This window comes from Ursus americanus, chromosome 9 (genome assembly GCF_024610735.1).
Source record: "Ursus americanus isolate L20-20 chromosome 9, mUrsAme1.1.p, whole genome shotgun sequence".
NCBI lineage: Eukaryota > Metazoa > Chordata > Mammalia > Carnivora > Ursidae > Ursus > Ursus americanus.
Genome location: NC_142135.1, coordinates 33,022,176 through 33,045,365, shown reverse-complemented (window position 1 = coordinate 33,045,365; position 23,190 = coordinate 33,022,176). Strand labels below are relative to the sequence as shown.

The following is a 23,190-nucleotide window of genomic DNA, read 5'->3' as shown; positions in this document are numbered from 1 at the left end:
TATCTCCTGTAGGGCTGGTTTCGTAGTTACAAAATTGGTTAGTGACTGGCGATTCTGAAATGTCTTTATTTCTCCATCAATTCTGAATGACAGCCTTGCTGGATAAAGGATCCTTGGCTGCATGTTTTTCTCTGAAAGAGCTTTAAATATGCTCCCCCAACCCTTTCTCTCATTCCAGGTCTGTGTAGACAGGTCTGACGTAATTCTGATACCTTTGCCTTGGTACGTGAGAAATTTCTTTGCCCTGGCCGCTTTCAATACTGTATCCTTGCATCTATTATTTGCGAATTGCACTATGATGTGACGTGGCGTAGGTTTGTCGTGGTTGAGCTTGGGAGGGGTCCTCTCTGCTTCTTGGACACGAATGTTTGTTTCCCTTGCTAGATTAGGGAAGTTTTCAGCTACAATTTGTTCAAATATCTCTTCTAGACCTCTGTTTTTCTCCACCCCCTCAGGGATGCCGATGATTCTAACATTGGATCGTTTCATTGAGTCAGTAATCTCCCGTAACCTACATTCGTGGGCGTGGATTTTTTTAAGACCATCTTCTATTTTCATTTTTTCCTCTATTAACCCATCCTCCAATTCACTAACCCTTTCCTCTGCTTCTGCGACCCTGGCCGTCAGAGCCTCTAGTTTTGCCTGCATTTGGCCCATAGAATTTTTAATTTCTGTCAGATTCGCTCTCATTTCTGTCCTTAGGGATTCTATATTCTCAGTAACCTTTTCGTTAATAGTTTTTTCAATTCTACTCATCATTTTGACCATCGTTACTCTGAATTCCATTTCTGATAATTTGGTTACATCCATATCCATTATTTCTGTGGCAGAGGCCACAGTCTCACTGTCTTTTCTTTGCTGGGGGGGGCTTCTCCTTCTTGTCATTCTGATGAGGAGAGGTTGCGGGGTTTCCAGAGCCCAAATTATTGACTGGGTCCCAGGCCGTGCCCCTTGTTTTATAGGGATCTTAGGGATGTGGGCTTCCTCTTTAAAGATTTTATTTATTTATTTATGTGGCAGCCAACCAGCGAGAGAGGGAACAGAAGCAGGGGAGTGGGAGAGGAAGAAGCAGGCTCCCAGCGGAGGAGCCCGATGAGGGACTCCTTTCCAGAACGCCGGGATCACGCCCTGAGCCGAAGGCAGGCGCTCAATGACTGCGCCACCCAGGCGCCTCGGGTTGTGGGCTTCTTGATTTTTCAGCCTGCCTTCTGTGTTCTGGGGGAGGGGCCTGCCGCGCCGATACTCAGGCAGCCCTGTTTGGGTAGAGTCTCCGTGTCCCCTGCGAGGGGGGATGGGGATGGGCACTCCCTGAGCCGGTATTTCCAGGCTTTTGTTCTCTGGCGGCTTTCCCTGGCGGTTTGCTGTGCCTCTTCTGAGAGTCAGAGCAGCAGCGGCCGAATTTCAGCCTCTGTCACAGAACAGAGGGATTGCGGCCCGTTCTCCACTGATGTTCTGGCCACTTTAACTCTGTTTCTGTTGGTGCTGCTCAACCCTGCAGCGTCCCGGGATGTGCGCCCCACACCCGGCGTCCCAGCCCTCACTTCCAGGGCCGGCGCGTCTCTGTCCTTTGTGTTTCTAACGCCGCCAGCCGCCCCGCGCGCGCTCCGGGAGCTCCCGGTCTCAGTCTGGATCCGGTGAGCGCACCGGGATTCCGGTGTCCCGCGAGATGCCTGGTGGCGCGCGCACCCAGCTCACGGTCTCAGTCTGCTGTTTTGCGGGTGCCGTCCGCGAGTCCGCCCGCTCCCCCGTGCAGGTGGCTACCGCTTCCCGGCGCCCGAACGCGGCGGCTCCCTCCCCCTTCCGTTTATCTTCCGATATCTGTGCACAGTTTCATGGCTCCCCGCTTCGTACCTCAATACTCAGCGCTGGAGATGTTCATTTGTAGAGATCCAGATGCGTCTTCCTGCGTCTCAGGCTGGTTCCGTGGTTGTTTAGGCTGGTCTGGTACCTATCCAGCTCGACTCGGAGGACCGGCTGAAAACGGTGTCTCCTACTCCTCCGCCATCTTAACTCCAGTGACCCCATCTGTATGTCTTCTTTGGAGAAATGTCCGTTCATGTCTTCTGCCCATTTCTTGATTGGATTATTTGGTTTTTTGGTGTTGAGTTGTATCAGTTGTTTTACATATTTTGGATACTAATCCTTTATTGGATACATCATTTGCAAGCATATTGTCCCATTCAGTAGGTTACCTTTTAGTTTTGTTGATTATTTCCTTTGCTGTGTAGAAGCTTTTTATTTTGATGTAGTCCCAATAGTTTACCTTTGCTTTTATTTCTTTTTTTTTTTTTAAAGATTTTTATTTATTTATTTGACAGAGATAGAGACAGCCAGCGAGAGAGGGAACACAAGCAGGGGGAGTGGGAGAGGAAGAAGCAGGCTCACAGCAGAGGAGCCTGATGTGGGGTTCGATCCCATAACGCCGGGATCACGCCCTGAGCTGAAGGCAGACGCTTAACCGCTATGCCACCCAGGCGCCCCCTTTGCTTTTATTTCTTTAGCCTCAAGAGACATATCTAGAAAGATGTTGTTATAGCTGATGTCAGAGAAATTACTGCCTGTGCTCTCTTCTAGGATTTTTATGGTTTCAGATCTCACATTTTAGTTCTTTCATCCATTTTGACTTTATTTTTGTTTGGTATAAGAAAGTGGTTCAGTTTCATTCTTTTGCATGTTGCTGTCCAGTTTTGCTAACACCATTTGTTGAAGAGACTGTCTTTTCCCCATTATGTATTCTTGCCTTTTTTGTCAAAGATTAATTGACCTTATAATTATGGGTTTATTTTTGGGCTTTCTTTTCTTTTCCATTGATCTGTGTGTCTATTTTTGTGCCAGTATCATACTGTTTTGATTAGGACAGCTTTGTAATATAGCCTGAAGTCTGGAATTGTGATACCTCCAGTTTTGTTTTCTTTTTCAAGATTGCTTTGGTTATTCAGGGTCTTCTGTGGTTCCATACAAATTTTAGAATTATTTGTTTTAGGTCTGTGAAAAATGCTATTTGATTGGGATTGCATTAAATGTGTAGATTGCTTTGGGTAGTATAGACATTTTAACAATATTTGTTCTTCCAATCCACAAACATGGAATATCTTTCCATTTGTTTGTGTCACCTTCAATTTTTTTCACCTGCGTTTTACAGTTTTCAGAGTACAGGTCTCTCATTTCTTTGGTTAAGTTTATTCCTGGGTATTTTATTATTTTTGGTGAAATTGTAGATGGGATTATTTTCTTAACTTCTCTTTCTACTGCTTCATTATTAGTGTATAGAAATGCATCGGATTTCTGTACATTGATTATGTATCCTGCAACCTTGCTGAATTAATTTAACAGTTCTAGTAGTTTTTTGGTGGGGTCTTTAGGATCTCCTATGTATAATGTCATGTTATCTGCAAATAGTGAAAATTTTACTTCTTCCTTACCAGTTTGAATGCCTTTCATTTCTTTTTGTTTTCTGAGTGCTGTGGCTAGGACTTCCAGTACTATATTGAATAAAAGTGCTGAGAGTGGACATCCTTGTCTTGTTCCTGACCTCAGGGGAAAAATTCTCAGTTTTTCCCCATTGAGTATGATGTTAGCTCTGAGTTTTTGATATAAGACCTTTTTATGTTGATGTATATTCCCTCTGAACCTACTTTGTTGAAGGTTTTTGCCATGAATGGGTGTTGTACTTTGTCAAATGCTTTTTCTGCATCTATTGAAATGATCTTATGGTTTTTATCATTTCTCTTATTGATGTGATGCATCATGTTGATTGATTTGTGAATATTGAAGCACCCTAGCATCCAGGAATAAATCCCACTTGAGCGTGGTGAATGATCTTTATAATGTATTGTTGGATTCGATTCACTAATATTTTGTTGAGGATTTTTGTGTCTATGTTCATCAAAAAGATTGACCTGTAGTTGTCTTTTTTGTGTGTGTGTGTGTGTGTGTGTGTGTGTGTGTGTGTGATATCTTTACCTGGTTTTGGTATCAGGGTAATGCTGGCCTCATAGAATGAATTTGGAAGTTTTCCTTCCTCTTCTAATTTTTGTAAAAGTTTGAGAAGAATATGTATTAACTCTTCTTTAAATGTTGTTAGAATTCATCCGTGAAGCTGTCTGGTCCTGGACTTTCGTTTGTTGGGAGTGTTTTGATTACCCATTCAATTTGATGGCTGATAATTGATCTGTTCAAATTTTCTATTTCTTCCTGATTCAATATTGGGAGGTTATATGTTTCTAGGAATTTATCCTTTTCTTCTAGGTTGTCCAATTTGTTGACATATACTTTTTCACATTCTCTTACAATCCTTTGTATTTCTGTGGTGTTGATTGTTGTTTCTTCTCTTTCATTTCTGATTTGGTTATTTGAGTCGTCTCTCTCTCTCTCTTTTTGTTTTTGTTGTTGTTTTTTTGTTGTTGTTTTGTTGTTGTTGTTGTTGATCTTTTCAAAGAACCAGCTCCTGGTTTCATTGATCTGTTCTATTGGGTTTTTTTAGTTCATCTATTTCTGCTCTAATCTTTATTATTCTCTTTCTTCTGTTGGTTTTGAGTTTTGTTTGTTGTTCTTTTTCTAGTTCCTCTAGGTGTAAGGTTAGGTTGTTTATTTGAGATTTTTCTTGCTTCTTGAGGTAGGCCACTATTGCTATAAACTTCCCTCTTAGAATGACTTTTGCTGCATCTCAGAGATTTTGGAACATTGTGTTTTCATTTTCATTTCTGTCCATGTAAATTTTTATTTCTTCTTTGATTTCTTGGTTGATCCATATGTTGTTTAGTAGCATGTTATTTAATGTATATGTGTTCTTTCCAGACTTTTTCTTGTGGTTGCTTTCTAGTTTCATAGCATTGTGGTCAGAAAAGATGCTTTGTATGACTTTGATCTTTTTGAATTGGTTGAGACTTGTTTTGTGGACTAATACATGATCTGTTCTGGAGAATATTTCATGTGCACTTGAAAAGAATATATATCCTGCCGTCCTAGGAAGGACTGTTCTGAATATATCTGTGTCATTCAAAGTCACTGTTTCCTTGTGGATTTTCCGTTTGAGTGATCTGTCCATTGATGTAACTGGGGTGTTAAAGTCTCCTACCGTTATTGTATTACTATTGATTAGTTCCTTTATGTTTGTTATGAACTGTTTTGTGTAGTTGAGTGCTCCCATGTTGGGTGCATAAATATTTACAATTGTTACATCTTCTTGTTGGATTGTCCCTTTTATGATAATATAGTGTCCTTTTTTGTCTTTTGTTACAGTCTCTGTTTTAAAGTCTATTTTGTCCAGTACAAGTACGTTATGCCACAACTTTCTTTTTACATCTGTTTGCGTGATAAATGCTTTTCCATCCCTTCACTTTCAATCTGCCTGTGTCTTTAGGTTAGAAATGAGTCTCTCATAGGCAGCATATAGATGGGTCTTGTTTTTTTATCCATTCCATCCCCCTATGTCTTTTGATTGGAGTGTTTAGTTCATTTACATTCAAAGTAATTAATGATAGATATGTATTTATTGATATTTGGTTACTTGTGTGGTTGTTTTTATAGTTCTCTGTTTCTTTCTTGTCTTGCTCTCTTCTCTCATGGTTTGCTGGCTTTCTTTAGTGATATACTTGGATTCCTTTTCTTTATCTTTTGTATATCTATTACTGTTTTTTAATTGTGGTTACCATCAGGTTTGTATATAACATCTTCTGTATATATCAGTCTATATTAAGTTGATGGTCACCTGAGTTTGAACCCATTCTTTACTCTCTCCCCTGCTGTGTTTTATGTATATGGAGTCATATTTTATATTCTTTTAATTTGTGAGTCCCTTGACTGATTTTTACAGAAATTTTACTGCTTTTGTGGTTCCTACTTTTTTTACTTTTACTTATGGTCTTTCCTTTCCACTCAAAGAGTTCCCTTTACCATTTCTTGTTGGGTTCGTGTAGTGGTCATGAACTACCTTAACTTTTGTTGTCTGGGAAACTATTTATCTCTCCTTCTATTCTGAATGATAGCCTTGCTGGATAGATTATTCTTGGCTGCAGATTTTTTTTCCTTTCAGCACTTTGACTATATCATGCCACTTCTTCTGCCTGCAAAGTTTCTGCTGAAAAGTCTGCTGATAGCCTTATGTGGTATCCCCTTGTGTGTAAATGTCTTCTTTTCTCTTGATGCTTTTAAAATTTTCTCTTTATCACTACTTTTTGCCATTTTATTTACTATGTATGTTGGTTTGGACTTCCTAGGGTTGATCTTGTTGGGGGATTTATGTTTTCCTGGATCTGGTTATCTATTTCCTTCCTCAGATTAGGGAAGTTTTCAGCTGTTATTTATTCAAATACATTTTCTGCCCCCTTTCCCCTCTCTTCTTCTTCTGGGATCCCTGTAATGAGAATGTTATGCTTGATGAAGTTGCAGGGTTTCCTAAGTCTGTTCTCATTTTGCATAATTTTTTTTCTCTCACCTGTCCAGCTTGATTACTTTCCATTACTCTGTCCTCGAGGTTGCTAATTCATTTTTTGCTTCCTCTAGCTTACTATTTATTCCATCTAGTGCATTTTTTTTTAAGCAGGGTCCATGCCCAGCCAGAAGCCCAATGTGTGACTTGGACTCATGAACCTGAGATGCAGACTTGAGCTGAAAATCAAGAGTTGGACACTTAACTGACTGAACCACTCAGGCACCCCTCTCTCTAGTGTATTTTTTATTTCATTTGTTGTTTTCTTTATCTTTGATTGGCTCTTTTTATCTCTTTTTTTAAGAGTCTCACTGAGGTCTTCCACACTTTACTCAAGTCCAGTGAGTATCTTTATGATCATTACTTTAAATTCTCTATCAGACACATTACTTATCTCTGTTTTGCTTAGGCCTCTTGCTGTGGTTTTGTCCTGTTCTTTTATTTGTTACATATTCCTCTGTCTCCTCATTTTGTCTAATTCTCTATGTCTGTTCTGTGTGTTAGGAAAGTCAGCTATGTCTCCAACTCTTGAGAGTAACGGCCTTGTGAAGAAGAGGTCCTGTAGTGCCCTGCAGTAGCAGTGCCCCCTGTTCACCAGAACCTGGTGCTTCAGGGGTGTCTCCTATGTGTATTGCATGCTGTGTGTTGGCTCTTCTGCACTGGCTGTCTTTGTCTGTTGTGGGCAGTGTTTGGTCCATGTGTTGTTAGTAGGCCAGTCTGGGGCCACCTTGGGCTTGAGTTTAGTCAGACCAGGCATTTGCCTGAGTTACTCTAGCACCAAACTGAAGGGTGCTTTCCCTGTGTTGTCCCCAGAGAAGCTTTTATTGGTTGGTGGGCCTGTAATCAGACCAACTGTCTTCCCCCAGCCCGCTGCTGGGATTGTCCGACTGGGGTGTGTGGTTATCTTCTCCTCACCCAAGGGCAGGAGTCACTTTGGAGTGGTACCAGCTCCTGTCATGGCTGCTTGCACAATGCCCAGCTTGTGGCTCTAGTTGGAATAGGCTCCAACCAAGAGCTGTTGGAGGGGGCAGGGCCCACAGTGGCCACAAGGTTTATGCTGGTTGAGGGGAGCTGCCATTGCAGGGTGTGGCTGGTGCAGCTGCTGGTGTGGGGCCTGCAGTTTTAATAAGGCATGCTGGTCTTCAGTGGGACCCACCACCACTGGAGGATTGAGGCTTCACAAAGCACAGGGTTGGGAGACAAGGTGTTGGCAGGGTGCGCCAGTGTTCTGGGGAGAGGACACTCAGTGCTGGGACTGAGGCAAGCTTGGCTGGAGGGGGCGGATCCCCTAAAAGGGTAGGTGGTGGTATAAGCAAGTTTAGGTAGTGAGTGTCAGCTCTGGGCTAGTTCCCAGAAGTGGCCATGTGTTTGTGCTGGTGGTGGGAAAGGGAAATGGTGCCTGCCAGCTCCTTTGTTCCTGGGGGAGTCCCCCAGGGATCTCTATCCCTTGGGGACACACTCTGAAATTAGTAAATAACCCTCCCATATGCCCCAGGCTTCTGCATCTATGCTCTATCTCCATGGGTTGTTTGTAGTGCTTTCTCTTTAAGGTTGGGGACTCAGCTGGCTCTCCCAGAAACCAGCCTGCTGATTTTTAAAATCCTAGGCTTTAAGTTCCACTGGTTGTGAGAACTCACAAATTTAGCCCCTCTAGTTTTAAAAGCCAAATGTTATGGCACTTCATCTTCCCCATGCAGGCTCCCCTGTGTGATAGTCTTTCTCTCCCCTCTCCACATCCATGGCTCCCTCCTTTCCAAGGACTGCCAGGGTTCATTTAGATCTGACCACATCTCCACCCTCCTTACCCTCGTCAGTGTGACCTCCTCTCCACCTTTAGTTATGAAGTTGGTTCCGCCAGTCTTTGGGTTGTTTTCTGGGTTTTTTACACTGATGTGAGCATTATCTAGTTCTATCTGTGGGCCAAGGTGAGCTTAGGGTCCTCCCATTTCACCATCTTACCAGATACTCCACCTCCATTCCTTTTTATCTTTCAGAAATGTCTCAGTGTTTATAGTTCATTGATAAGACCTTTTCCTAGTTTTTTGTAGAGCTATAGATTTTCTTTTTTTTAATCCTTAAACCTTTTTTCCCATTTCAATGACATTTGGAGAAGAACAGGATGTTAATATGTAAATTCAGTGCATTCCTCTTGAATCAGAATTTTCATCTTCTCTTACTCTCTTTGTTCTCTTTGGGCACTTTCATTCACATATTTCAATTACCTTTTTCATAATGATGGGTTCCAAATCTATGTTCTTTACCTAAAGTCTCTTACTTACAGAACTTTGCTTATATAACTGTCTGCATGTTTCATGGGCACTTCAAACTGTCCATCAACAGGTGAATGGATAAACAAATTATGGTATAACCACATAATGAAATACTACTTAGCAATTAAAAAGAATGAACTGTTGATGCACAGAACAACATGGATGAATCTCAAAATAATGATGCCAAAGGAAAGAAACCAGACAAAAAGAATATATGTTGTATGATTCCATTTATGTAAAACTCTAGAAAACACCACTCTATAATGACAGAAAGCATATCAGTGGTTGCCAGGGGAGGTTATTGACTTGGGGTGGGGGTAGGGCGTGAGAGGGGAGATAGGAGAGAGGGATTACAAAGAGGCAAGAGGAAACTTTTCATGATGATGGATATATTTAGTTCCTTGACTGTGATAATGGTTTCAAGACCCATCAAAGTTTATACTTTATCCATGTTCAATTTATCATATGCCAACTACACCTAAATAAAGCTGGAAGAAAACCCTCAGTATTAAAGGCTTTTAACAGAAAAACAACAGTTCCTGCCCACTCTTCTCTATCCCCATCCCAATCCTCCTCCCCAAAGGCAGACACTTTGAACTCTTTCAAGCCTCTTCTGATACATAGGCCATGTTCTAATATGCTTAGTCTGTTACTTACTGATCTTCCATTTAGAACTTCAAGCAGTCTCTGTTTATTCTTTCCTCTTACAGTAGTTGATATTTATTTGTCTAACTCTACCATTTTTACTTCTCCTCCCAACATTCTAATACAATTCTTGGTTAAATCAGTCATCAGTGCTAGCATTATTAGGAACATTAAATATTGTACATTACTGAGTCAAGTAGTATGCTTTGATTGCATGTATTTCTTTAATATCTTCTCTCTTGGTTAATGCAGTAACTGCATCTTCCCTCATTTACTTTGTTTTTTATGTACCTATAGCTAATTGTTTTCCTGATTTTTTAGACATCTAATAGTGATTTTTCCAGATGCTGAAAATATATAATCTGTCAGTTCCAGTCCCCCATTCCCATTCCCTTGAGACATTCCTCCTTCAGCTGTCTGTCCTCCCATATATGCCCTGATTGTTTTCTGGACTAGATACAGAGCTGTCATGTTAAGGCTTCCTCTTGCCATTCTCCAATGTTGGATCAACTAATTTGTGAGTCCCATGTCATTTTCCTTCATGGCTTATTCATATATTCCTTCAGTTGGTTTTAAGAATACTACATCCTCTAGTTGCTTCCTTAAAAGGGATACTTGAAAGTTAACATTTTTTTATTCCTTTCAGGCCCCAAAAGGGTATTATTTTACTCTCACCTAAATGTTTGGTTGGGTATAGAATTCTAGGTTAAAAGTAATATTCCTTCAGAATATTAGAGTTATTTTTTGCACTGTCTCCTAGTATCTGATATTATTAGATATTCAGAATTTAATTCCTTTGTGTGTGACCTGGTTTTGTTTTTTTTTTTCTATTTAGAAGCATTTATGATCTCTTTATCTTGATGCTCTGAAATTTTTTATTGATGTGGCTAGTTCATTCATTGCTCTGGATAGTTCATTTATTTAACAGATATTTATAGAGAAATCATTCTACACATGCACACACACACACACACTGTTCAAGGCGCTAGGGATATAGCAGTGAAAAAAATAGACAAAATCCCTTTCCCTCATGGAATTTACATTCTAGTAGTAAAGGCAGAAATTAGGAAATAAACTAATATATAATGAAATGCCAGATAGTGATAAGGACCATAAAGAAATACAAAACAGAATAATGGAACAGAGAATGGAAGGACAATTTTTTACATAGGGTGGGCAGGGAATGCTTCTCTGAAGTGACAGTTATGCAGAGACCCAAATGAATGAGGACACAAGCCATGTGACTATGTGGAGGAAGAGTGTTGTAGGCAAAGGGAATAGCAAATGCAAAGATTCTGAAGCAGAAATACACATGGAATGATGAGAAGCAAAAGGCCAATTTGGTGGCACTGGAGTGAATAAGAGAAAGCATGGTAGGAAATGAGGAAAAGGCTGGTAGGAAAGTGGATTTGTAGCCAGGGGCTAGAAAATTTAAGGCTTCTTAGGACTTGGTAAGGACTCTGGAATTTATTCTAATGGAGTCTTTTGAACAAGGACAACTTACATTTTAAAGAATCACATTGGTTGGAGGGGGGATCTGAATGGAAATTGTCAGATTTGCAAGAATGTTAAGTAGTGAGACGATTGGGAAGCTATTTCAGTTGTCTAGGTGAAAGATTTAGTGGCATAGACATAGTAACTTAGTGAGAAATGAGATGATTTGAAATATATCTTGCAGGGAGAACCAACAGGATTTGCTCCTGGATTGAATATGGGGTAAGAGAAAGAGAGGAGTAAAAGCTGAATCTTTAGATTCTTGGCCAGAGAACTTGGTGATGGTGGCACCACCTAACTGAGATGGGGAAGACTGAGGGATTGTTTGGGAGATAGGGTGCAGTGGGATTGAGCTATGTTTTGGACATACTGGGTTTGAGATGCATGTGGACAGCTTAGTGGAATTCTCCAGGAAGCAGGTGGTCATCAAGTAGAGAGTTCACAGGAGAGATGGGGCCAGAGATAACTTTGGGAATCCTTCATGTACAGTTGGTATTTAATACCATAGTTCTGGACGAGTTTCCCCTGGGGAGTGAGTATAGATAAGGTAGAGGTCTGAGGATGGAACTCTCAAGTACTCCAATATTTAAAACTGGGAAACGGAAGAGGATCAGAAAAAGAACAGCGATGAGATAGGTAGAAATCCAGGAGAATTTGTATTCTAGAAGCCAGTTGAAAAAAGTGTTTCACAAGGAAGGCAGGATCCACTGTGTAAAATATTGTTAAGAGTTTAGTAGCATGAGGACTTAGAATTGACTATTGGATTTGACAATATGGAGTTTATTGGTGGCTCTGACAAGCAGTTTCACTGAAGTGTGAGGACAATTGGAGGGAGGCTCAAGAGGGAATGGGAAGAGCAGAATTAGAGAAAGTAAAGACAACTATTTTGAGGAGTTTTTCTATAAAGGGGAACAGAAAAATGGAATAATGGCTGGATGGGGATTGGGATATGGAGTCAAGGAAAGGTATTATTGTTTTGTTTATGATGGGTGATAATAGAACAAGTTTGTCTGATGGGATAATCACTGTAGCATAGGGTTTGGAATTGGAGGGGTTGGAAGAGAGAAGAATATGAGGGAGATCTCTGTAAAATAAAATTGGGGGCGCCTGGGTGGCACAGTTAAGCATCCAGCTCTTAATTTCAGCTCAGGTCATGATCTCAGAGTCATGAGATTGGGCCCCACATTGGGTTTTGCACTCAGCATGGAGTCTGCTTAAGACTCTCTCTCTCCCTCTACCCCTCCCCCAGCTCACACTCTCTCTGTCAAATAAATAAATCTGAAAAAAGAAAAGAAAATTGACTGAAGTTTTAGCCCAGAAATGTTTTAATAGTAAGATTGCAGTGCGATGCCACCTTTTTCAGTTTGTAAGCTAGTACCCTTCTGTTCTGAAAAATGTTCTTATATTCTTTATTTGACTATCATCCATACCTCATTTTCTCTGTTCTTTCTGGAACTCCTTTAGTCATGTGTTGGACACTTGGACTGATCCTCTGATTGGGAGGATTTTCTCTCTGATTGTCCATCTCTTCCCTCAGCTTTATCTTCTAATCCTTCTGTAGAGGCTTTTTTTATTTGAGCTATCTTATTAATTTTCCATAGCATCCTGTCCCTTTTAAATGGATGCAGTAACTTCTCATTTACAATAGTAAGGTTTTTGTTTGTTCTGTGATTTGTTTTCTTCTGTTCCCTGCATAATCTCTGTTTCCTCCAAATATTCAATTATCTGCTTGCTTGCTTTGGTCACCCTTCGATGTGAATGGCTTTCTTCAAATGTCTGACGATCCTTGGCTACCCATTTTTATTTGTGCGGGGCCCTAAAAAGCTGTGTGTGCAAGAATGGGGCTTGGTACCTGTGGGCTTCATTGTAGGGTGAGCTCAAGTTCGACTGGCTTTTTCATTGTCAGTGTGTCTCTTCAAGACTGTTGAGTTTTTTCGAAGAATGGGGGTGGTAGGTATATGCCTGAACAGAGCAGGAACAGGGAGGTGAAGGCTTCATGTTTCTGTAGGTAGACTGTTATTCAGTCCCTCTCTTTTCTCTTTGTGCGTTATCTCTGTCCTGTGCTTGACGCCCCAAGTGCAGAACATCTCCAGCTCCGTTTCTCCTGGAAACAACCCTGGTAGAATGAAATAATCATCTGGGCTGGCGTAGGGTGAGAGTAGCCTTTTGTGCTACTTGGTACCTCAAAGAACAGACTCTCGGGTTATTTAGAGCACATCAGCTCATTGTCATCTGAATGTCTCCACTCCTTCTTCATAGTCCACCCTGTGTCCCATTAAGCCACTTTCCACTCCTCTAATAGCTTTCCATCTTGGAAAGCCTGGGGCTTTCTTTTTTGTTGTTTTTGTCATTGGAAAAGTCAGATATGCTAATGTGATCGCTTCTGTTCACTTACTGATGGGTTAGTGCCTTTTTTCCCCTTTAATTTAGTGAGGAAGCATGAGGAGGGAAAGGGGGTAAACATACATGGTTAATGTGCCAGGTTTATCCAGAACCCATCTGCACTCTCTACAGTGTAATCATCACAATAACTGGCATTTATTGAGTGCTTACTACATGCCAGACACTGTTTGAAGTGCTTTACGTTTATTAACTCTGTACTCGTAACAATCTTATGCAACAGGTACTATTATTATTGCCATTTTACAGATGAAGAAACTAAGGCACAGAAACGTTAACTCGACAAAGTTACACAGCCAGTAAGTGAGGGACTAGCATTAAAACTCAGCTGTCAGACTCTAGAGATACTTCCTGCTTTTAAAACTCTCCAAAGTATTTCATTCCTTAATTTCAAAAATCCGGACAACTTAGCATGCCATTCCTGATCTCCAGGATCAGGCCCAGCGTACCTCTCCAATCTCACCTCTCTCTACTCTGCCCTTAACACCACCTCTTTGACCTCATATTCTAGCCACGCTGCGCTTGCCCTGCATGGACAAGGTTCTAGTGATCCTCGCGCCTTTTTCATGCTCTTCCTCTGCCCCAAACATTCTTTCGTTCTCTAGAATGCTCAGTACAGTGTTAGGGTATTCCATTATATACTTATAAGTTGAATATTTGCATAATTTATTTTACCTAGCAATCAACTCATACTTTTGATTTGATTTAGCATGTCTTCTTGAAAAATGTATAGTTGAATAAAATAATAATGTTCCATTGCATATGAAAGGTTCATAAGTCTAACAGACTAACTGAAATTATCTCCTTAAAATGTGATTGTATTGAGGGGCACTTGGCTGGCTTAGTCAGTAGAGCATATGAGTCTTGATCTCAGGGTCATGAGTTCAAACCCCATGTTGGGCATAGAGATTAGTTAAAAAACAAATTAATAAATAAAAGTGAAAAAATTTGTATTGAGAGTGAGACGTTCTTTTGGAGTGTAAGTAAGTGAAAATGTATATACTTTAAATATTAAATGAATTCCATTCATTTGTTATTAAAATGTTTTCTCACCTCATCTTCTGTTTTTCTTAATAGCCTTTTCTTCCTCTTGCAAATTTGGAATGTTCACCAAACATCGAAACTTTCCTTTGCAAAGCTTTTGTACCAGCCTGCACAGAACAGATTAATGTGGTCCCACCTTGTCGTAACTTTTGTGAGAAAGTTTATTCTGATTGCAAAAAATTAATTGACACCTTTGGTATGCGATGGCCTGAGGAACTTGAATGTGACAGGTAAATTATGTTTTCAACTGAAAGTTACCAAAACTGAAAGCTATCTTTTAATGTTGCTATTAGTTTTCTAGAATGTTTGTAAGAGGCTTTCATTATTTAATTCAACAAATGTTTATTGCACACTTAACATATGCCAGCCACTGTGGTGATAGTGTTTTGGACACAGTGGTGAGCAAAAACAGATTTGCAGTGGGAACTTATAGTGGGGTGGGAGGAACAGATAGTAATCAAGTAATTGTAATAATAAATGTAAAATTATAACCATACTAGATCCAACAAAGGAGAAGTACACAGTTCTCCAAGAACATGTAAGGGTGCCTTTGACCCAGACTGGGGGGACATGAACTTATTATCAATTCACTGACCTTTTTGCACCCTGACCTTGATTCATTACTTCTGTCTCCTATTCTCTAGACATTGGGGGATTGCAATTTGAAATATTCTGCTGATATAATGAGACCCCACATGATAAAGCTGGGAAGCTGTGTCTATCTTTTTGTGTCTTTATCTGTAGACTAAGGTATAGAAGCTTTGTGGCAGTCGTATACTTCCGGCAGATAATTGTTTTCAGGAGCAATTGATAATATATAAAGTAGAGGACGCTCATACCTTACATTCTAGGCAATCCCCTTCTATAGAAACTTTCACACAAACAAGGAATCATGCATAAGAATACTGATTGTCACATTATTCCTAATTTTTTAAAAAAAGTGAAAAAGTGAAAGTCCATTGTAGAATGACTAGTAAATTGTGAGGTACTTACACACTAGAACACTGCGATACAGCTGATAAAATTAATGTAGTTGATCCACACCTGTAAACATGGATAAATCTAAAAATTATACTGTTAAGTAAAAAATGAATGCTGTGGGTTAATATATATAGTATGATGTCATTTATATACAATTCAAAACCTGTGAAACATACTATATAACACAATGGTTAGAAAATCACATAGTAAAAAAAAAATTTTAATGCATATGGAGAATAAAAACTGAACTTGTGGTAATGAGTATTTCTGGAGAGAGAGAAAAGAGAATAGGACCAGAAAGGGGTCCCAAAAGCTAGAAAGCAAAACTGACATAATATTAAGTTTTAAAAATGCTGGTAGATACATAGTGTTCTCTTTGTGGGCAAACTATTTTATTAATTGCTACTCTTATCTATATCTAAAGCATATTTTAAACATTTCCTTGTTGGGGTGCTTGGCTGTCTCAGCTGGTGGAGCGTGCAATTCTTGATCTTGTTATGAGTTCAAGTCCCACGTTGGGTGTAGATATTACTTAAAAATAAAATCTTTAAAAAAAATAAATAGCTTTCTTCTGAAAAACTCCCACTAATTTATTTTTTTAAGGATTTTATTTATTTGAGAGAGAGAGAGAGAGAGCACAAGTAGGGGGAGGGACAGAGGAAGAGGGAAAGGGACAAGCTGACTCCCCATGAGTAGGGAGCCCAACGTGGGGCTCAGTCCCAGGACCCCAAGATCATGACCTAAGCCAAAATCAGATGCCTAACCTACTCAGCCACCCAGGTGACCCAAAACCCACACTAATTTCTAAACTATATAGACCCTCTAAATTAATACTGGTACGTAGAAACTCACCTGTGTAGTAAAGGGTTTCACAAAATAGAAATATGCCTGTGTATATCACTCTGGTCTGCCATAAACAAGGGAGGCAAAGAGTGCAAACTTCCAGTTGTAGATAAATATGTCATGGGATACAATGTACAGCATGGAGAATATAGTCAATAACGTTGTGTTGATTTTGTGACAGATGGTGATTAGATTTACTATGGTGACCATTTGTCAATGTATATAAATGTTGAATCACTATGTTGCACACCTAAAACTCATACAACATTGTATGTCAACTATACCTCAATTAAAAAAAAACCAGCCAAACTGAAACAGAGTAGTGATGAGAATTAAGCTGGTCCCCAGTCTATCTCTTGGTGATCTTCTTGCCTTTCTTTAACAATGTAGAGATCACCTGAACTCAGTCCAGGAGAGGGAAGGGTCTCATTTCAGTCAATTTTAACTGTCAAACCTTAGTCATATGGTTGAGCTCCTTTGTGGGCATTAGAAAACAAGTGAACTTCCCCAAGTCTTGTATTTCTAATGCTATAAACAGACAAGCCAGCACTTTTTTGTCTGGAGACTACTAGTTAAGATAAATTCTTTCTTTTTTTTAGGATAAATTGTTAGATATTTAGTCTTGGAAGCAGAAATTATTCAAAAATTATTAATTAGGGCACCTGGCTGGCTCAGTCAGTGGAGCATGCAACTCTTGATCTCAGGGTTGGGAGTTCAAGCCCCACTTAGGGTGTAGAACTTACTTTAAAAAAAGTTTACAAGGGGCCCCTGGGTGGCTCAGTCATTAAGCGTCTGCCTTCGGCTCAGGGCCTGAACCCAGGGTCCTGGGATCGAGCCCCACATCGGGCTCCCTGCTCTGCGGGGAGCCTGCTTCTTCCTCTGCCTGCTGCTCCCCCTGCTTGTGTTCCCTCTCTCCCTGGCTCTCTCTCTCTCTGTCAAATAAATAAATAAAATCTTTAAAAAAAATGTTTATAAAATAAAAATTATTAATTGATCATTTTCTGAGTAAGGGAATTTTCATAGTCACTTGCCTGGTATTAAATATATGTTAGCGTGGTGGGGGCTCACTAACAACTACAAGTTTTTAGTTAACTTCAAAGCTCCAACCTATAATTTATCCAGGTTGTGTGTCTTCCCATCAATTATGAATGCATCAGGTAATACTTTAGAGCTGGAAAGCATAGCATTAAAATAGTGAATCAGTAAAAACATTGACTTCAGTTTTTATAATCTCTACAGGTTGCAATACTGTGATGAGACCGTTCCTGTAACTTTTGATCCACACACACAGTTTCTTGGTCCTCAGAAGAAAGCAGAGGAAGTTCAAAGAGACATTGGGTTTTGGTGTCCAAGGCATCTTAAGACTTCTGGGGGACAAGGCTATAAGTTTCTGGGAATTGACCAGTGCGCACCTCCATGCCCTAACATGTATTTTAAAAGTGATGAGCTGGAGTTTGCAAAAAGTTTTATCGGGATAGTTTCAATATTTTGTCTCTGTGCAACTCTGTTCACATTCCTTACTTTCTTAATTGATGTTAAAAGATTCAGATACCCAGAGAGACCAATTATATATTACTCCGTCTGCTACAGCATCGTGTCCCTGATGTACTTTATCGGATTCTTGTTAGGCGATCGCACAGCCTGCAACAAGGCAGATGAGAAGCTAGAACTCGGGGACACAGTAGTTCTGGGCTCTCAGAATAAGGCTTGCACTGTTCTGTTTATGTTTTTGTATTTTTTCACAATGGCCGGCACGGTGTGGTGGGTGATTCTTACCATTACGTGGTTCCTAGCGGCAGGAAGAAAATGGAGTTGTGAAGCCATTGAACAAAAAGCGGTGTGGTTTCATGCCGTTGCGTGGGGAATACCAGGTTTTCTGACCGTGATGCTTCTTGCTATGAACAAAGTTGAAGGAGACAACATTAGTGGCGTTTGCTTCGTGGGCCTTTATGACCTGGATGCTTCTCGCTACTTTGTGCTCCTGCCACTGTGCCTTTGTGTGTTTGTCGGGCTGTCTCTTCTTTTAGCTGGCATTATTTCCTTAAATCACGTTCGACAAGTTATACAACATGATGGCCGGAACCAAGAGAAACTAAAGAAATTTATGATTCGGATTGGAGTCTTTAGTGGCCTGTATCTTGTGCCACTAGTGACACTTCTGGGATGTTACGTCTATGAGCAAGTGAACAGGATCACCTGGGAGATAACCTGGGTCTCCGACCACTGTCGTCAGTACCACATCCCATGTCCTTATCAGGTAAAGAGCATTTGTATTAGTTCACTAATTTTTTCAAGATTTTATTTATTTGAGAGAGAGGGGGAGAGAGCACATGCACATGAGCCAGTGGGGAGAGGGAGAAGCAGACTGACTGAGCTGAGAGCCCAACACGGGGCTTGATCCCAGGATCCTGAGATCATCACCTGAGCTGAAAGCAGACTCTTAACCAACTGAGCCACCTAGGAGCCCCTGTAGTAGTTCAGTATTTAACTTTAACATAGAGGATGTTCCCTGGAAGTACACTTCAGCTAGTCTGAACATGACATTAGATTTTTCAGAAGAAAATCCAGTGGACAGAGGGAATGATTCCCTGGGCATTAGAAGAAACTGGAGTCAGGGCCTCAAGAATTCTTCCTCAAGTTTAGACTTTGGTTACAATCTTAAAGTGCCTCCTTTGCTATTCTTTTAAAAATTAAATTCGGTTGCGGAGGCAGATAAATAATAATGAGGAACAGAAACAGAAGAACAGGTCTGTCAACTCCTGCTGAATTGGGAGTTGTTTTTAATTCTTCCATTAGTGGGGGGAAACCATATTTGGGTATATTTAATTTGATCATATCATCTTACAATTTTTTGTTTCGTATATGCTTATAAAAACAGAACTTATTTTACTGAACTGATACTTATTACACTCTCACCAACCAAATTTTTAAAAACACAACAATGCATAAAGACTCGAAAATACTATGTTGTTCCAATGAATTTAAATGTAATTTTTTGGTAGATTTAGTTTAGGAAAGTAGATAAATTCTTAAAGCCAGATATTTCGGCAATTTTAAGAGGCTGCTATGTTTATAGGGAAAAAATGCTGGGAAATCAAGCCAAGATTTAGGATATTCTTTCTAAATATATTTAAGTGTTTTTCCTTTCTAGCTATGTATTTTGATACACAGATAAGCTCTTCATTCAGAACTTGAGTAAAGAATATACTTAAAGCAGCACTATTCATTATATTATGCTATGTCAAGCACTTTATAATAAAACAGACTGAAGATTTATATTTTTTATTCAACTTTTACATTGACTATATAGACTTCTTTCCACTTAAAATGTATCACTGAAATTGTTATTCATTTTTTTTTGTAGGCAAAAACAGAAACTCGACCAGAATTGGCTTTATTTATGATAAAATATCTGATGACGTTAATTGTTGGCATCTCGGCCGTCTTCTGGGTTGGAAGCAAAAAGACCTGCACGGAATGGGCTGGGTTTTTTAAACGAAATCGTAAGAGAGAGTAAGAAGCTATTGAATTATCTGATGTTGTTTTAAATTAAATAGAACAAATACCAAGGAACTATTCAAGTCATCATTGTACTGGAGTTTCGTTATGTCAACTATTACATCAAATTTGGAAATCTTTTTTCTAGAGAAATATATTTTGTTTGGCGTTCGTTAAAATAGTCTTTGATCTATACTATTCTATTGAAATATGAATGAAAGATTTGTAAAGTGTGCATTTTCTTTACACAGCTTATATTATGCTATCACTGGATTCATTATTTTGGGTGCAGCATTTTAAATTTTAATTATTTTATCAGTGATAAAAGATTAAATGAGATCAAATATATGTAAGGAAATCTAGAGAGCATGATTCAAATATATTGTATGATCATTGTTTACTACCTTTAAATTTTACTACACATAGTGCTGGCTTAAAATATCACTTATTTGCCTTGCTTAAGATGGTAAAATTTTAACCTTATGTAGTATTTTATAATAATATAGGAGATTTGCAAGTAAATAGTTCAATTTGGTTATATACATTGTATGCTCTATACAGTCAACAGTGTAGTATAGGTTTTCAACTATTCCCCATTGGTTTAATAAGCTTTTTCGGGGTAAAAATTTCAGAGCTATAGATCTTTTCTAAGTTTTTGAAGTCTGAAGAATTGCATCTATTTTTTTTAAGATTTTATTTGACAGAGAGAGAGATAGAGAGCGGGCACAAGCAGGGGAAGAAGCTGAGGGAGAAGGGAGCCTGACTGAAGAATTGCATTTAACTGCACTTTAATTTTTTTGCCCTATTATTATTTATGTATCCCATATTTATATACTCACACTTCAGTATAACTTGCTAACTTTAATGTTAGAAAGCAAACAATTAAATTTAACGACAACCATTCTATGTTCTTTCTCTTCTGGTTTACTTTTATGTTTGATATATTTATGTGTGATACACAGATAGTCCCCTACTTTATGCTGCTTTGAGTTTCCTTGTCCTCATCCTTTGGTTTGGCTTCTTTAATTTCTTACCAATCTACTTAGGCTGACAAAGGTAACTAACAGTGTATGCAAAAAAGATTTCACTTGACAATCTACTTATAGCTCATAGTATCTATAATCTCAGATTTCATAACTATAAATGGTTTAGAATTTTTAACTTAATTGACTAAGGGTTTTTGGTATAAGATATGGGATATGCTTTTTGGCTTCTCGATAACACTTAACATTTACCAAGTCAGCCCTCTCCTTGGTTTCTCTTACAGTCCAATCAGTGAAAGTCGAAGAGTTCTACAGGAGTCATGTGAGTTCTTCTTAAAGCATAATTCTAAAGTTAAACACAAAAAGAAGCACTACAAACCGAGTTCGCATAAGCTGAAGGTCATTTCCAAATCCATGGGGACCAGCACAGGCGCTGCCGCCCATCATGGCGCCTCCTCGGTGGCGATCACCAACCACGATTACTTAGGGCAAGAGACTATGACAGAAATACCAACCTCCCCAGAGACATCAGTGAGAGAGGTGAGAGCAGATGAAGCGAGCACCCCCAGATCCAGAGAACAGGACTGTGGGGAGCCGGCCTCCCCAGCGGCATCCAGCTCCAAACTCTGTGGGGAACAGGCCGACCGGAGAGGCCGGGCTGGCAATGGGAATGATAAGATCAGCGTATCCGAAAGTATGCGGAGTGAAGGAAGGTGAGCGTGGATTTTGTTTTCTTAAATCGGGACCGCTTTGAATACTGCATTATATACTTTTTTTTTTTTAAGATTTTATTTATTTATTCGACAGAGATAGAGACAGCCAGCGAGAGAGGGAACACAAGCAGGGGGAGTGGGAGAGGAAGAAGCAGGCTCATAGCGGAGGAGCCTGATGTGGGGCTCGATCCCATAACGCCGGGATCACGCCCTGAGCCGAAGGCAGACGCTTAACCGCTGTGCCACCCAGGCGCCCCTGCATTATATACTTTTTATTAAAGCATAGCACATCTGGAAAGAAAATATTCTAGGAGATGACATGTTCATACACTTAATCCAAGGAAGTTTGGGTTTAAGAAGTTGAGGTTCAGACTATAAATGTGCTGTTTGGTAGTTCGATTCTTAGCTTGGAAAAGAGCCTTCAGGAATGTTGTTCAAATAGAAAAGTGATGTTCGTTTCTACGGTAATTGTTAAGTGTTGCATGTATATTTGGGTTAATGTTTAAATCCTTCTGAAATAGAGGCTATTCAGTTGTAACTTGTATCATAGTACTAAAAGGCATTTGTCATTTTATATGGAGATGATTATAAAATGTTTATTTTCTGAACATGAAAGAATATTGATATTAATGATTTTTTCCAAATGGTCATAGGTGATTCAAACACAGGTAAACATCGAATTAGCCAGAATGCTGATAGCTAAATACTTTTAGGTCTCAAGGTTGTCTCACCTCCCTCTTCCCAAACTAGACCAAATGCGCCTTCTTTGTGTCCCCGTAACAGTTTTTGCAGACTGGATTCTAATTAGATATATGCCTTTAAAACTCCACTAGATCTGTAAACCCTCAAAGGCGGAGCTGAGGTCTGATTCATCTTTGTGTTTCCATCTTTGTGTTGGAATTACACAATGTCATCCTTGGTGGGAGATGAATAAAATACTTGCTAAACCAAGGGCCAGAATCCTGCCATATTAATTGTATTCCCCAGGCTGCGCCGTGCTCAGCCCGTGCACGGGCGATGCTAAATGCAGTTTCTGACGTTAGCGAAAACGGTGTTTGAAAATGAAGTATTTGTATTTTGAGGTGTCAGGGTGCACATAGTTTTAGTTACTTATGCTCTGATAAAGGTGCGTGTTGGTTGGGAGTCAAACTCATGGAAAACGGGTGGCAGTTGTAAAGACATTAGGCATCAATTTGTGCTCTGGTCCTAGCATATCACCTTTCGTCTTTATACCTAGGCTAACTCCGCAAAGTGACGTCACCGAAACGGGCCCGGCGCAGAGCAGGCAGGCCCCTGGTTCTTCGGAGCCGGGCAGCCCGAGAGGCTCCACGTCACTGCTCATTCACTCGGCTTCGGCTTCGGGAGGGAGCAAAGAGCAGGGCCCCGGCGGTCCCTCCGATACGTGAGAGGCAGGTTCGCCCGTTGCTGAGAAGGGGATTCGTGCTACACTGGAGAGGACAGCACCTGTCTTATCATCAGCGTTCTGTTCTTTTGCACTGACAGCCACATTGCCTGCTGTTACACTGGCAACGGTAGATTCCGAGAATAGGATTCATTCCGCACAGAGGTTAACAATGACAGTATACTCAGAAAGCAGAAATGTGCAGGTGAATAATAGTTTTTCAACCTGTGTGGGAGGAGGGAGTTAGAGGAATCTTCCTTTTCTATTTATGAAAATTCTACTCTTGTTAAGATGTGGTATATGCTGTTTCACTTTTATGGTCTAAAATCAAGATATTTCTTTGCTAAAGTATTTAAGACTTATCTTTGTATCTTTTTTTTATATATTTGAAAATAAGTGTATATGGACTTACTTGAACTTTTTTAGGAATCCTGGAAGCGCTACTCAAATATCGTTCTGTTACTCTCATGTGCTCGCACTACTTTGG

The 23,190-nt window shown here is 39.9% G+C and overlaps 1 protein-coding gene across 2 annotated transcripts in view; it reads left to right on the top strand.

Moving 5' to 3' along the window:
* FZD6 (frizzled class receptor 6) overlaps nt 1–22,990 on the top strand; it is a 43,174-nt gene extending 20,184 nt beyond the window's left edge. For both annotated transcript variants that reach the window (XM_045805824.2, XM_045805823.2), the window contains exons 3-7: nt 14,317–14,513; nt 17,347–18,364; nt 19,472–19,620; nt 20,873–21,301; nt 22,539–22,990. In XM_045805824.2, coding sequence (XP_045661780.1) covers nt 14,317–14,513; nt 17,347–18,364; nt 19,472–19,620; nt 20,873–21,301; nt 22,539–22,707 — 1,962 coding nt within the window. In that variant the 3' untranslated portion in view covers nt 22,708–22,990. The remainder of the gene's footprint in view (nt 1–14,316; nt 14,514–17,346; nt 18,365–19,471; nt 19,621–20,872; nt 21,302–22,538) is intronic.
* Nucleotides 22,991–23,190: the final 200 nt, after the last annotated feature.